At 33.4% G+C, this 15,786-nt stretch overlaps 3 protein-coding genes across 3 annotated transcripts; all 3 read right to left on the bottom strand.

Annotated features, from left to right (window-relative positions):
• Positions 1-339: 339 nt before the first annotated feature.
• LOC131613069 (auxin-induced protein 15A-like) lies at positions 340-726 on the bottom strand. Its single transcript, XM_058884784.1, has one exon. It carries the CDS (start codon positions 724-726, stop codon positions 340-342), a length of 387 nt encoding a protein of 128 aa, XP_058740767.1.
• Positions 727-7,394: 6,668 nt separating this feature from the next.
• LOC131615221 (uncharacterized) lies at positions 7,395-10,919 on the bottom strand. Its single transcript, XM_058886698.1, has 4 exons — positions 9,159-10,919; positions 9,031-9,089; positions 8,163-8,573; positions 7,395-8,061 (listed from the first exon to the last, which is right to left on the bottom strand). Exons 1-4 carry the CDS (start codon positions 10,917-10,919, stop codon positions 7,395-7,397), a joined length of 2,898 nt encoding a protein of 965 aa, XP_058742681.1.
• A 541-nt stretch (positions 10,920-11,460) lies between these two features.
• On the bottom strand, positions 11,461-12,079 carry LOC131613070 (auxin-responsive protein SAUR15-like). Its single transcript, XM_058884785.1, has one exon. The coding sequence runs from the start codon at positions 11,995-11,997 to the stop codon at positions 11,605-11,607; it is 393 nt and encodes a 130-aa protein (XP_058740768.1). The 5' UTR covers positions 11,998-12,079; the 3' UTR covers positions 11,461-11,604.
• Between the last annotated feature and the right edge of the window lie 3,707 nt (positions 12,080-15,786).

Genomic DNA, 15,786 nt, shown 5'->3' on the forward strand with positions numbered 1-15,786 from the left:
ATCAAATAGACCTGGCCTGGCCTGGCCTTAAGTAGGCTAGGCCATAGGCCCCTGTATGCCGGCCTGGCCTATTCCCACCCCTAATTGTGATACAAAACAAAACAAAGCAAAACATACTTAAGAAATTTAACATACACAATAACAGCCACCAATCATTATTGATAAACCAATTTGAAACTTCATCAAATCACTAATCAATAAAGTCAGATAAATTAATTGAAAACAATTTCTAGCAACACCTAAAATAAAGTGAGTGCTATCTTAGATCTATGTGTATGATACATGTTAGTATCTAATTATTAATTATTAATATATATAAGTGTGATATATGCACTTTCTTCAAATCAATTCATCGAAAATATTTGTCATGTCAAACTTACAATTCTTACATTTAATAGCATTAACCACTTCTTGAAAAGCTGAAACACTACATGGAACTACCAAACCATATCTCTGTTGAAACCCAAATTCCTTGTATGATTTCTCCAACAACATCTTGAATAATGGATGACGAAGGTAAGAGATTGGAACCACGTATCTCTTTCGTTCTTCCCCAACATATAGTGCAAAAGCACCTCTCTTTTTGGATCTCTTTTTTTTGGCTTTTGGCTTTTTTTCCTCCTCATATTCCTTCAATAACTTATTATGAGCAGGGTCAAGTTCAGCTCTAGCAACCTTCACCTTTTTGGCTAGCTTCTTAAGTGATACCATCTTTTTCCCTAACATCTTATTCAATCAAAGTAATTTTAATTCAAAGAGGTGATGATGATGATATGTAGAAGAATTGGCTATTGTGCATTAGGTGATAATGACTTACTACTCTGTACTAAATTATAAGCAAAATTTATTTTTTAAATTTATTGAATAATTAATGTATTTAGTCTATATATATACCAGATACATTAATTATTTAATAAATTTAAAAAGTAAAATTTACTTATAATTTGTTACCAATGGAATATATGACATGCAAAATAATAATTAAAGAGTCAGTTTCTAAAACACTTTAACTTTTTCTGATAAAAAATCTCATAATATACTAAATAAATTTTTTTGGGTCAAATCACAATATTAAAATTTTGATAGAATATTCTTAAATTTGTTATTTTTGGTCAAATCAAAATTTTGATAGAAATATTCTTAAATTTGTTATTTTTGGTCAAACCATAATTATTGTTTGTAAAAAAAGTAAAAAAATAAAATAAAAAGTATATTGGTAAAAAAATAATAATACAAATTAATATTCATAGGATATCCTATTCAAATGGACATAATTGTTCCAAATAAATTCTATAAATTGAGACAAAAATAATATATATTGCCACCCCAATCCTAAGCTAGGACCACTAAATATATTACTAGAAAAATAACTCTATACAATAGACATATCTTTAGCGTTTGACGCGTAATTTTTTTTTTTTTTGGGGTTTTCAACTTCTTAAATTTTTTTCATGTGTCTTCGACGTTTAGATAAGATTAAAAAACAATTATTTAAATTGAGCTTCAACTGTTGTGGTCAATAACCCTTTCCGTCGAGTTCATGAACTAATCCCTTCACAACTTTAGAAAATATGTTAAGTCCTAGTTTTCAGGTTTAATGTGTCAAAATGGACACTAATGCCAACCTAGCCTTAATAAAATGTGTTTTTTGTTCCTAGTTTTTTTAAGCTTTTTTCATTTGAGTGTCAGTCATGTCAATTAGACAAACATATTCGTCACGCCTATTGTCAACGAATAAATAAAAGTTTTGTATTACCTTTTGCTTTAGTTCATTATGATATTTTGGGTCCTAGTTGTGTCAAGTCAACTTTAAGATAGTATTACTTTGTAAATTTCATTGATGATTTTTCACGATGTACTTGGATATTTTTAATGAAAAATCGTTCAGATGTATTCAATATATTCCAAGAATTTTATGCTGAAATTAAAAATCAATTTACAACATCCATTAAAATTTTACACACTGATATGCTCGTGAATATATGTTATCCCAATTTCAATCCTTTTTAACATCACATGGGATTATTCATCAATCATCACGTTCTTACACACCACAACAAAATAGTGTTAGTGAACAAAAGAATTGTCATTTGGTTGAAATTGCACATACTTTTTTACTTCGCCATAATGCCCCTTCTCATTTTAGGGTGATGCTATTTTCACATCTTGTCACCTTATCAATTGAATGCCTTCATTGGTCTTTCAATATCATATTCCATATTCTATCTTAAACCCACAATATGATCTCTACCCCATTCATCTTCGCGTCTTTGGTAGCACATGCTTTGTTCATGACGTCAATCTAGGTAAAGACAAACTTTCTGCCAATTGGCTATGATTGGTCCTAAGTCTAAAATTGAAGCTATGACTGGTCCCAATTGGCATCAGGCGACTTTGGAAGAAATGACAGCATTGAATTCAAATAAAATTTGGGACATTGTTACATTAACTCCTAACAAAACTACAGTGAGATGTCGATGGATTTATACGTTAAAAGTTGGACCAAATAGTCAAATCGATTGTTTCAAAGTTCGTTTAATAGCCAAAGGATACACACAAATATTTGGTCTTGATTATGGTGACATTTTTTCTCTGATGCCCAAGATCAGTTCAGTCCACCTCTTTCTTGCAATGACTTCCGTTAATCATTGCCCGCTTCATAATTTGGACATTAAAAATGCTTTTTTACACAAAGAATTGGAGGAGTAAGTTTATATGAATCAACCTTCATGTTTTACAATCCTAATAATTCTTAACTTGTTTGTCGGCTTCGTCATTCTCTTTATGGGATGAAACAATCTACATGTGTTTAGTTTGGTCGCTTAAGCTTTGCCTTGTTATAGTTTGGTATGACTAGATGTGAAGCAAATCACTCTATTTTCTTCCTTCATTCCTCCAGTGATCGACGAATCTTTCTTGTGGTCTATGTTGATGACATTGTTATCACTGAAGACGATACAAAGGGTATCCAGCGTCTCAAAACTCATTTTTTTTAAAATCAGACAAAAGAATTGGGTCCACTCAGATACTTCTTAGGCATTGAAGTTGCTCGATCCTCATCTGACATTGCAATCAACCAACATAAGTATGCATTAGGCATCCTTAGTGAAACGGGTATGCTTGATTGTTGTCCTATTGACACTCATATGGATCCAAGTGTCAAACTTCTTCTGGGTCAGGGGGAGTCATTGAAAGACACGAGAAGATATCAATGAATTGTTAGTAGACTCAACTATCTTATAGTCACCAGACTGAATATTACATTCGCGATGAGCAGTGTGAACCATTTTTTGAACGCATTTTGTGATAGTCGTTGGGATGCAATCATTTAAATTCTTATACATATAAAGAACGCACCAAGAAGAGGACTATTATATGAAGATAAAGGTAATGTTAAACTTACTGTTTATATTGTTTATTTAGATGCAGACTAGATCGGATCACCATCGGATATGAGATTCACTTATGGATATTGTGTACTTATTGTAGGTAATACGATCTCATGAAGAAGAAAGAAACAAAATACATTTGCACTATCTAGTGCTGAAGCTGAATATCGTGTTATGACAGCAACCTCAAAGGAACTTGCATGACTTTAAAATTTACTCTCAGAACTTAGGTTGGGAGATCTTCAAACCACACAACTCATATGCAACAATCAAGTGGGAGATCTTCATAGTACTGTTTAAACATACGATTTTATTCAAACGTCTCTCCTTCTCTCTTATTTCTTATTTCAATAAGAGATATAACTCAAATGAACCCACGAATACTGCAATTATCTCAATGTTTAGTATATGGAATTTCAATTTTTTGGGATATAATTAGTCGTAGTTTTTTTTCTCTCTCAAAAAAGTTTGCAATGATTTTTACAAACACTAAATACATAAAAAAGTGGTATTGGTATGCGAAATGATATTTCTACACCATTTCATACACCTACACCCAATACACTATTCACAAATACGTGAATAGTGTTTTTTTTTGTCTTTTTGATAGATTTTTCTGTTTTTTTAAAAATTACTTTGGTTAATGAAATATCAGAACTTGGTTAATACAACTCAGAGTTTGGTTGATATATATTCTGACATAAAAAAGTATTTTTAAGTTATAAAGTAAAGTTGGTTAATTGAGTATTATAAATTGGTTAATATAGCTCAAAGTTTGGTTATCGATTGTTCTGATATGAAATATTAAATCTTACGTAGTAAATCAATTTTGCTTAATATTATGTATTATGTTGGTTAGTACAATTCATAACTTAGTTAATGAGATATCAAATATAAAAAAAAAAATTAAGTAGTAAAATAAAGTTGGTCAATGAAGTGTAAAAGTTGGTTAATATTTTTATAATTTAGTGTCAGAACATGGTTAATAATATGTATTTTATTGGTTAATAAAATAGTGAAAATGGTTAATAAGATAAGTAAAATAAATAGTTAATGACGTACTCCCTCCGTCCCAAATTATAAGGGAAATTCACTTTTTAGATTCATTGAATAATTAATGTATCTGGTCTATATATAGGCCAGATACATTAATTATTCAATGAATAAAAAAAGTGAATTTCTCTTATAATTTGGGATAGAGAGAGTACATTTTTGTGGTTAATCCAATTGTGAAGTTGGTTAATGACGTAATCTCATATTTATGTTATAAAATATATTTTAAAAATACATTTTCTGTAAAAAAATATATTTTTCAAAAATAAAAATATTTTAATAAAAACACTATTTACCGTATAAATACGAAAAACAGGATATCGTATAAATATGGGGAACAAAATATGGTGAAAGTATTTGATATAGAAAATAATGTACAATTAACAATAGCTAAAGAACATGGATACGGGAGAGTGCCAGTGCACCCTCAACATTAACATTTTTTTAATATATTTTATTTGTTTTAAGCTAGATTATAATTTTGGTCTCCCTATTTTGATGTTTTCGCGATTTTAGTCCTCTTATTTTGTTTTTAAACACTTTTGATCTCTCATCCCCATTTTGGCTAAAAAAACACTTATGTGTCACTTTTTAAAATACGTAGCTCATCCTCAAATGAGGATGGGGGATCAAAAGTGAGGATGGGGACCAAAAAAATTATTTTAAAATTTGACACATTAGTGTTTTTTGAAGCCAAAGTGGAGATGAGGGGCCAAAAGTGTTTAAAAACAAAATATGGGGACTAAAATCGTAAAAACCTTAAAATAAAGGAACCAAAACTGTAATTTAGCCTTTGTTTTAAGAAACACCTTCTTAGAATTATTTTTTACTAGCATGTTCTGAGACATTATTAACATTAGTTTGGTTGTTTTAAATTTAGTGAACAATAAGATATTGATTTAAAAATTCTTTTAACCATATAAAATTGTTTATTTTATTTATTAAATTAATTTATAAAATATTTTTCAACCATAAATTACTTAAATAAATTTTAATAAAAGTAATCCTGTTTAAATCGAATGGTCAGATTAAAAATTAATTTTTTTCTCTTATCAGTTTTATCAATTGATATTTTTAAATTTACATTTCAATCTAATTATGCAAACTTAGTTAATTTTTGTTTATATTAATACATAAATATAAATAATTATTCACATATAAATTAAACTCTGGATCAAATAATTTATCGGTTTTAATTCACCTTTTAAAGGTGAACAAGTGAGATATTGTGAGTTTGAACCTGAACTCCAATGTCTAATATCTTTGGACGGCTAACAATTTAGTTGTCTTTAACATTATATTTCATCTTTATTATATATAAAGTTAAACTCTTGATATTTATTTATTGATAATTGATTTGTGAATTATATTTTTAGAAGTGATACAATAATTAAATATAAAGAAATTAATATTTTTTTAAAGAAAAATATTCAAAAATATAATTTTTTTTTGTAACTGATTTAAATTTTAAAAAGTATTTGTCATCCTGCTTAATATTTTAGGCAAAACCTGTCAATGTGACCCAATACATCAAATTTCACTACAATATTTTAGGCATAATTAGTCCCCCAGTCCCATAATATAATTTTGAGTTACGAAACAGTCCCACAATTAAAAAAAGTAACATTAAAGTCCCTTAGTTATTGCTCCGTTAACAAATTGGATCCCATTCTGTGAGTCCAAGGTTACGCCGTCTGTTATTGCCATCGTGGCATGGCACCTGTTGCCATGAGTCAGCACACGATGTATCTTTATTATTTCTAGGGTATCAAATATATGTTGTTCTTCTTAGAGCGATTTCTTCTTCTCCTTTCTGTATTCATCTTCTTCTTTCAACTTCTTCTTGTTTAATACTTGTTTCATACTTGTTTCTAATGTCAAGCTGTGATTCTAATACAACGTCCGTCATTCGCAGAAACAAGAGGAAGGAATGTTTTTGCCAAGATGAATGTGTGCTGCGTACTGTGGGCGACATGAACAGTGTGAATTTTGGGAAAAAGTTTTGGGGGTGCCGAAATTTCCGAAACCATGTTAATAAGGGCTGCAATTTCTTCAAATGGTTCGAGGACGACATTATTGATGAAAGGGATTTGAAGATCCAGAGGCAAAAGAAGAAAATTCTGAAATTGAAGAAAGAGATCAACAACACTAGGGGATGGTTGAAAGTGACTATAATTCTTGGAATAATTAGCTTAATGTGTAATGTTATCTTTGTAACAATTTTCTTTTAGATTGGTTAACTGTACGAGCTTAATGTGTATTGTTGTGTTGGGGCTAGGTTTTCTTTTAGATTGGTTAACTGTACGAGCTTAATGTGTATTGTTGTGTTGGGGTTAGGTTTTCTTTTAGATTGGTTAACTGTATGAGCTTATTGTGTAATGTTTTGGTGTTATGAGAAAAATTGGAATGAGTTGGTTTGGTATCAGTTTACAACAGACCCAATGTATCAGTTTCAGCTTTATGTTTTATGAGAAATATTGCTCTGAATTGTTTTGTTTTGGTATCAATTTTATGTGTTATAAGATGTATCAGCTTTAGATGTTATGACATCTATAAATAGAGAATACTGGATATAGCACTATATATAGATTTCATACAATTAAAATACCAACATATATATGTGAAGATTGTGTAAAATGTTAGCAAGTTAGGTGCAGTTTTGATAAATTTGTAGGAAGCAAGATCAATTGCATAATTGGTATCAATTTTCAACAGAATTATGCAAAAGTAAGTTACATTGAAGGTGGCATTTATAAGCCATAGTCATTGTACACAAAAGGTGGCATTTATAAGCCATAGTCATTGTACACAAAATGTGGCATTTATAAGCCATAACAATAGTACACAAAAGGTGGCATTATAAGCCAATGTCAACACAGCACTTACAAAGACAGTTAATTCAAAGTACACAAAAGTAGAATTAATTCACAGCATAAAAGTGACAGTTATAACTTAGGGCTGACTTGCAACTTGCTTTTTGGGACCCTTTTGAAGTCTCTTTTTCTTTTTGGGTGGTTGTTGAGATGAACTTGTTGTTGGTGTAGCAGAAGAAACATTTGTAGTTGGTGTAGCAGTGGTAGCAGCTGGTTGGCTTGATGGAGCAGTGGTTGCAGCTGGTTGGCTTGGTGGAGTAGTTGTCTCAGTTTGTTGGCTTGATGGAGTAGTAGTCACAGTTGGTGGCAACTTGCAAGTGGCCTTGTTGTGGCCATCCTTATTGCACCTACTACACTTGATGCCAAACTTTGCCCTTTTAAGCTGTGTTGCACTTCTTACTTGTTCCCCAGCCTCTTTGTTCCTTTTCTTTTTGGGTCTACCAGGTTGTCTTTTTATAGGAGGTGGTTGTAGGTCAGCAGCATCTGTCTTGGTCCAAAGAGTAGCTCCATTGGCCGGATATATCACAGGAGTATAGCATGCTTCATAGCACTCCTTTTTGTAATAATCAGGAACAAAATCATCTACTTCTAATCGTTGATCCTTCAAACATGCATATGCATGACAGCATGGTAGCCCAGTCAGCATCCATATTCTACATGAACATTCATGCTTTGACAGATTCACAGAATACTTTTCTTCTATGATTGTTATGTGCCTAACCTCATATTCTACCTCACCTGCACGCCTGTTACAAATAAAGGAATATAATACATAAGAGTTACTTCATGCATCAGGTCACAATTAATCTACTTCATGTATCAGGTCAGAGTTAAGAAAGAAAATTACCTAACCATCCAATAGTTAGTCAGCTGAGATTGTTTTGCCAACTGCTTTCTGATATTGGGCAGAATAGTATCATTATATTTTGCAATCCTTTTCCTGTTAGACTCCCATCTCATCATCAGATACACCCTAATCTCTTCAAGCATAGTCACAATGGGCTTGGCTCTTGCAGTTACAAAGACAGAGTTAAATGCTTCAGACATATTATTCACCAAAGTGTCACATTTTGGACCACTCTTAAACATTGATTTACTCCAAAACCTAGGTGGGATCTTCCAAATGTGATTAAAGGCATCTGGATTCTCATCTTTAATCTGTCTCATAATTTTCTCCCAAGCATTTGGATGACTTGCATAGGCAGCCTTCCACATCAACTCCTTTAATTTGACACCAGGAAACTTCTTCTTGAAATTGCTATATAAGTGCCTACTCAACCAAATATATTTGTACACAAACAGAATAACTACACAATCAGAATAACTACACAATCAGAATAACTACCTAACACAATGTTTACCTAACACAATATGTTTATAGAACATCTACCTTATGGAACAAATATGTTTATAGAACAACTACCTTATGGAACAACTACCTAGCCAGAATAACTACCTAGCCAGAATAACTACACAATCAGAATAACTACCTAAATGTTTACCTAACAGAATCAGAATAACTACCTAAATGTTTACCTAGCCAGAATCAGAATAACTACCTTATGTTTACCTAACACAATCAGAATAAGTACCTAGCCAGAATTAGTGTTTACAGAACAGGGAATATGTTTATTAACTACCTGAATATGATGACAGCCAGAATTACTGTTTACAGAACAAGGAATTAGTGTTTACAGAACAAGGAATATGTTTACCTAACACAAAACCTTTGATCAACTCCTGGTAGCAACTCTTCAAGTGCAGGTAACAAACCCTGTATCAAACTCATATAGGTTAGAGCATGTAACAAACTAAATAAGAGAATAAAAGTATTAGTACTAACCTTCTGTTGATCACTTATAAATGTGTATGTCTTGCATATTCTGACACCTCCCAAATCAGTTGTTAATAATTCCAAAAACCAGCTCCAAGATTCTTTGGTTTCTCCCTCAACTACAGCATATGCTATGGGCAGCATTTGATCATTAGGATCCCTCCCAATTGCTGCAAGGATTTGTCCCCCATAGTAGCCTTTCAAAAAACATCCATCCAAACCTATAATAGGTCTACACTTGAAGAAACTGTCCTTGCAAGCTTTGAAGCAGATATACATCCTTTGGAAGTGTGGATTCAAAGGCCTATCAATATTCTCAGTGTTGTCCTCTCCACCTTGACTTGGTTGGCAAGGTTGACTACTAATAACCACAGTTGAACCAGGGTTGGACCTTAAAAGCTCATGTCCATAATCATGGATTCTTGTATATTGATCCCTAAAAGAACCATCTACAATGTCAACTGCAATTGACTTAGCTCTGTATGCAAGTGTCTTATTGATCCCTATATTCCACTTTTGTTTTGTTTTCTCCATGATATCCCTCAGCTTCAAGTCAGGATTCTCTCTCACAGTACTGGTAATTTTTTTGCCCAACCATTTGGAATTCAAAAACCTAACCTTATAGTCTCTGCTACATGTGTGATTGTCAACAATCTTTCTCAGCTGCCATGTCTTTTTGTCTGCTAATCTTGCACAATATGACTCCCATGGACATCCTTGCTTACATATGACTCTCATTCTCTTGCTATCATTTTTCTTAAATTGGAGATTTCTACCTGAGTGTATGGCATAAGTTCTAATTCCTTCTTTAAAGTCTTCACTAGAAGCAAAATAAGTCCCTAATTCCCATTTGTAATCATCCATTTTTTTGGGAAGTTTGAAAGTTGGAAAATCATCTCTTATAACCTCATCATCTTCACTATCATAGTCAAGTGGTAACTCATCAGTATCATACTCCTCAGAATCACTCAAACCTCTAAAGTTCTGTTTATTAACCTCAGCTTCACAATCATCATCAAATAAACCATTACCTTCAACTTCCTCTTCCACCACCTTTTGTTTTCTTGGTCTTCCAACTTTGGGTTTCTTGGCACCTTTGCCCTTCTCCTCAGATTCCTTGTTACTATTTAGTCCTTCTGTATCATTGTGGTTACCAACTAGTCCCTCAGCTATTTGGTCAAATTCAACAGCCTCAGTGGTCCCATCTAAAGTGATATCCACTATAGCATCAACAGACACAATGTCCCCCTCAAAGTTAACATTCTCATTTGAGTTCCCAGTGGTCCCATCCTTATTAAATTCCCCAAAAGGATCTTCTTGGTTGGCTGATTCTTCTACACCAGTGGGCCCTCCTTCATCAACATTGTCACCTAGGTTATTCAAGTCTTCAATGGTCCCTAACTCATCAAAAGTTCCTACTATAGCAGCATTATTCAATTCATCCACATCCTCATTAATTACTTCAGCTTCTGCTTCAACCGGATGCATGACATATAGATGCACATTCCCATTAATCAATGCAATAACTTTCATTCTAGTTGTTCCTGTGTCGTCATTCAACATCACTAACTCATTGTCATCCATTGCATCGTAATACCACAAACTATCTACTTTTGGGTACCCTAGTTCTTTTAAACTATCCATAACCTCGAAATAACTCCAATAATCCGGGTCAACCCCCCAAATCTCCTCTAACCCATCATAACCTAACCTATTGAACTCAGTAAACACACCCCCATGATGTACGACACACTCAAACCGATCACTCATGACCTAATCACAACGAATAAGGAATACGTGAGACTACGGAGAAGACAACAAGCTAATAACGACAAGGATGAAAACGAAATGAAGAGGGATATCCACGTACCTTAGCCTGCAAATGAGTAACTGGAAACAAACTTCGTCTTCAGCCTGAGGGTTTCTTTGCATCTGCTAGGGTTTCTGAGACAAACTATGGAAATGAGGAGAATGAGAAAATGAAGTTCTTGAAACGAAAAGCTTGAGGAAATGAGGTTACTATTTGTGACACATCAGTATATGCATAATTGACACATCATATTACTAAATGCCACATAATCTGTTTTTAACGTTTGTTCACAGAATGGATTTAACTGACTAACGGAGACTGTTTGAAGGAGGCTAATGAAACGTTTTAAATTTGTGGGACTTAACTGAAACAATAAATTAAGTTACGGGACTAAAAGAGTAATTAAGCCAATATTTTATCATCAAGTTGTGAGAATAATTGGTTGTATTTTACATAGACACATGAAATATAACTAATTCATAACTATTCAAACTTCATCAAATCATTAATCTATCAGATCAATTACAATTTAAAACCATTTGTAGCAGCAACAATCAATCAAACTGAAAGCTAGCTCTATTAAACTTGCACATATGTATGCATTAATTACAACATCTATATCTGTGTATGATACAAGCACATACTTCAAACCAATTCATCACAAATATTTGCCATGTCAAACTTACAATTGTTACATTCTATAGCATTAACCACTTCTTGAAAGGCTGAAACACTACATGGAACAACCAAACCATCCCTTTGTTGAAACCCAAATTCATTGTATGCTTTCTCCAACAACATCTTGAATAAGGGATGACAAAGGTAACTAGTTGGAACCTCATGTCTCTCTCGTTCCTCCCCAACATATAGTGCAAAAACACCACCTTTTTTGGACCCAATATTTTTACCAATTGGCTGTTTTTCTTCTTCTTCAACTTCCTTCAACAACTCATATTGAGCAAGATCAGAGTCAACTCTACCTACAAGCTTCACCTTTTTGGCTAGTTTCTTGATTGACACAATCTTTTTCCCTAGCATCTTGTTGATTTTCAATCAAAGTGAAGTTTTGATTTTAGGAAGATATAGATATAGATGAATGAAGAGTGTGTTGTGTAGAGGAATTGACTATTATTGTGCAAGGTGAAGTGATAATGACTTGTAGCATTATCTTTGGGTAAAATAACATTAGAAGAAAAAAAGAAAATTAGAGTCGCTTTCTTAGTTCTCTGAATACATGACTAGAGTGTTATTTAATTCGTTTCAGGTATAGAATGAAACATTATTCTCATTTTTTAATAATAACTAGGACTTTGACTGCTTGTACGTCTAGAGTACTTCTTCTTTATGGTGATAAAAAAACTCAAATATGAGTGTGTTCAAAGAGACAGAGAAAGTTATTCCATGTTATAGTTATTATTATTATATATTTGTGATTTGTAAAATCGATATACGTAACATGTGGCTCACTTTAAAAATCTATACACATATTAGCATAACAATGTAGTAGGTGTGGGTTTCATTTTGACGTCATGTGTGTTAACTAAAAGTAACTTTGGTGGCTAAAAAAAGCACAAGTGCCAATGAAATGGCACAATCATTTGGTTGATTAAGGTTAGGGGTGGCTAAACATATCATGGCCCACCGGGTCGGATTGCGCACCTGCTAAAATATGACGGATTGTGTTGTAATTTTAGGTTTGTCGTCCACAAAAGTCCGTCTCACCCAAAATCTTTCGCCCGCCAAAGACCGTCCGCTTATCAATCAACCCGTAAGTTCATCATTTTTTAGTTAACTCTCCTAATTACTATTTTTTATGGTTTTATTTTATACATTTATTGTGAATATATGTAATATATTTTTGAGTAACATTTGTTTAAAATATGCTTTATAAAAATTGTTTTAAAAAATAAGTGAAAAATCTAATTGAAAGGTAAAAAACTATTAATCTATTAAAAAAAAGGAAATTAAATAAATGAGAAATAGTCGGCAAACCCGCCACCCGCCAATCCGCCATCTTGGCGGGGTCGGTTAGATTTTTATGTCCATTTTTACTTGATGGACTTGTCCGCCCCGCTCTTTTTTTGACGGGCTTAAGACGGGGCGGGGCGGGCGGCCTGTTTTGCCACCCCTACTTAAGACTTCAAATTTTGATATTGTTGATAGTAACATTCAATGATACGGTTGACTGATTCACACTACATTCAAAGCAAGCCTAAAAGCTAAAAGATAAAAATAGAAAGTGTTCCCTAATAAAACTAGAAATGATGGATATAAAGATGTGAAGTCGATTGGAGCGGCAACGAGTGTTTACTAATACGGTGGTATAGGACATACTTACAAGTTTAACACTATAATGCCTAAGTAAGTGAGATGTGAGAAAAATGATTATAAAGGAGTTATGATGAGTACATACATGTGAATAGCGAATGATGGACTTTATATATGGAGGACTATAAAAACTTCTCTATACCGCGCATGAGATATGGGGGATCATTCGATCAAATTCGAAGGTGGGTGATTACCATGCGGTAAAGATTGAGTGTTGGTCTTCTGGTCGCAGGTACACCCTGTCTTTAGAAATTCACTGAATGTGTATTTGGTTTCAACACTTCTGTGGCTGGGCATCTACGTCTTTAGGGTCTATGGTCGGCCCAGAACACTTGCCTCCAAGGCTCTGCTATTGCGTAAAAATGTGAAGACTTGAGATTATCGGGCCACCTTCATCCTCTATCGTAGTCTTTCTGGCGGGCTCTTACCATGCAGAAGTGTAAAAGACTAATGAGTGGGAGCAAGTGATCTTAGGAATAAGCAAATTAAATATTAGCCTTGTCACTAAAACATTTCGCATGATTGCTTCTACACATGGCCATAAGTCTCTTGGGTAGGGTGGGACGTTGTCGCTTAGAGTACTCAAGTGTACTTGAGTGTCATTGCAATATCGAGGTAGATCCCTCCATTAATTATGTCTATTGAGTTTCCTTTCTCTCTAAGCCATAAATTTGTTTCCATTGTTTCACTATAAATATGTGCCCTTTCCTTACTAATTACATTTTTGTTCCCTTGCTCAAACGATTTATCTTTTTCTAGTTCCAACTTTTCTTCCTTGAACTTCGGCGACACCTCATCTTAATCTTTTACATTTCTTTCTCTGGTATCGCGGCCCACTTTGGTCTCTCGCACTTCTGGGTGATTCCTTCATCGTTTCATTAGCTTTAACCCCCCATATTTCTAAGGTACCATCTCCATCCTTCTCCATTTATTATTGTTGTTCTTATTTTGTCTTCTAGATATTTCCAACTTAGGAGATGGACATGCATACTTCATGGATATACTAGTGGTGATAAGGTAAGTGGTGCCTTGTCTCGTACGATATTGGTTGACCTAAAGGTGTTAAATATCGTCCCTCTAGCAATTGTAATCCCTCCTGCAAATTTAATAGTATTGAGCAATAGTTTTGAGTCTATGGGGTTTCTTCGATAGATATAGTGAGATCATGGGTCCTTATAGTGTTGAAAATGTAGGGGGTTGTAGAGGAGATGGAGAAGTGAATTTGGTTCACCTTGAAACTAGGGAAACCGGTTGTGGTTTATCCTCTCTTGAATTGCATGTCATAGATCTACAGTTATCAAGGCATATCAGGATGATCTTATGGCTCGTTCTTATATGAAAATCTTTAGATCCTTGAATGGCTAAGAACCTAACAACATGGAAGTTTAGAAACACCTTGACTTTCGAGGGTGCTCTAGAACTCATAATGGACATTTTATTTTTGCTGACACTAAGGAGGAGATGGTTCAAAAGGAACAAAAAAGTCTTGAGTTCCGTGCAGACGCTTATAAGTACTAATGGGTAGATGTATAAGTGGTGGGAAGAATTTTGTGTTCACTGAGGCCCGCATACTAGAGAGTGTTCATAGGAATATGGGAATGTATTTTGATTAGTACATTTCTCATATTAAATTTGGCAAGAGGTTATACAGTTCTTTTAGAAGATGCTTAGTTCCCTTCTATGAGTGTTTGTTTTCTAGAATGGAATTTAGGCCCTCCTTTAACAATTATTTTGGACAAGTGACTTTAAGCACAAGAGGGGGGTGAATTGTAGTATTTAAAACTCATGATTAATTTAAATATTTTCTTACTTAAAAATACCAATTTGTGTTAGTAAAGAGGCAGTGACAAAAGCAACATATATAATATGAAAATAATATAGTAAATGATAGAATTTAAAGAGATAAGGTTAGAGAGATGACATCGAGATTATACAGGTTCAGTTGAATGTTGACCTACTCTTTTCCCCAAGAGATCTTCTTGAGAGTTATAAAAATCTTGAGCTTTTATAGGTTATGCCCATGAACCTTCTTTACAAGCGAATCACGATATTTTACACTGACTTATCTCCCCAACCAAAAGAGAGTTTTTTTTTACTAGATGAACTCGTGAACCAAGTAAATATTTCACCAAATAATCTCAATAGTCAAACAAATCTTTTACGGACTGAGTTCTATAAGAAAAATTAAATTTTTCAATGGTAGATCTCAAGAACCAAAATCGATCTTTAAGAGTATCTCACTCTTGAAATAAAATAGTGGCACAACACTAGTACAAGAAATAAAAGTAGTTTTCACTCATAATGCACTAAGGCAACTTTGGTGAAAGAAAATATTTAAAGAGAGAGGATAGAGTGATAAAATGCAAAGAATTATGACAAATATGAATTCTTGTGTGATTTCAAATAAGGAGAGTCCTTTATATAGGAGAATTCTTGTGTGATAAAATGTGATTTCGAGCAAGATATGTAGGCTCTCTTGACATCTTTTTGCGATTTTTT

Source organism: Vicia villosa, linkage group LG6 (assembly GCF_029867415.1).
Source record: "Vicia villosa cultivar HV-30 ecotype Madison, WI linkage group LG6, Vvil1.0, whole genome shotgun sequence".
Classification (NCBI taxonomy): Eukaryota; Viridiplantae; Streptophyta; class Magnoliopsida; order Fabales; family Fabaceae; genus Vicia; species Vicia villosa.

Excerpts from the sequence above, each read along its gene's own strand:
- LOC131613070 (XM_058884785.1), bottom strand. The coding sequence starts at position 11,997 with ATGCTAGGGAAAAAGATTGTGTCAATCAAGAAACTAGCCAAAAAGGTG.
- LOC131615221 (XM_058886698.1), bottom strand. The coding sequence starts at position 10,919 with ATGAGTGATCGGTTTGAGTGTGTCGTACATCATGGGGGTGTGTTTACT. Across the intron at positions 8,574-9,030 it reads GATCAAAGGTTTTGTGTTAG|CAATTTCAAGAAGAAGTTTC; the intron begins GTAAACATATTC and ends GCACTTATATAG. Across the intron at positions 8,062-8,162 it reads ACTAACTATTGGATGGTTAG|GCGTGCAGGTGAGGTAGAAT; the intron begins GTAATTTTCTTT and ends TATTTGTAACAG.
- LOC131613069 (XM_058884784.1), bottom strand. The coding sequence starts at position 726 with ATGTTAGGGAAAAAGATGGTATCACTTAAGAAGCTAGCCAAAAAGGTG.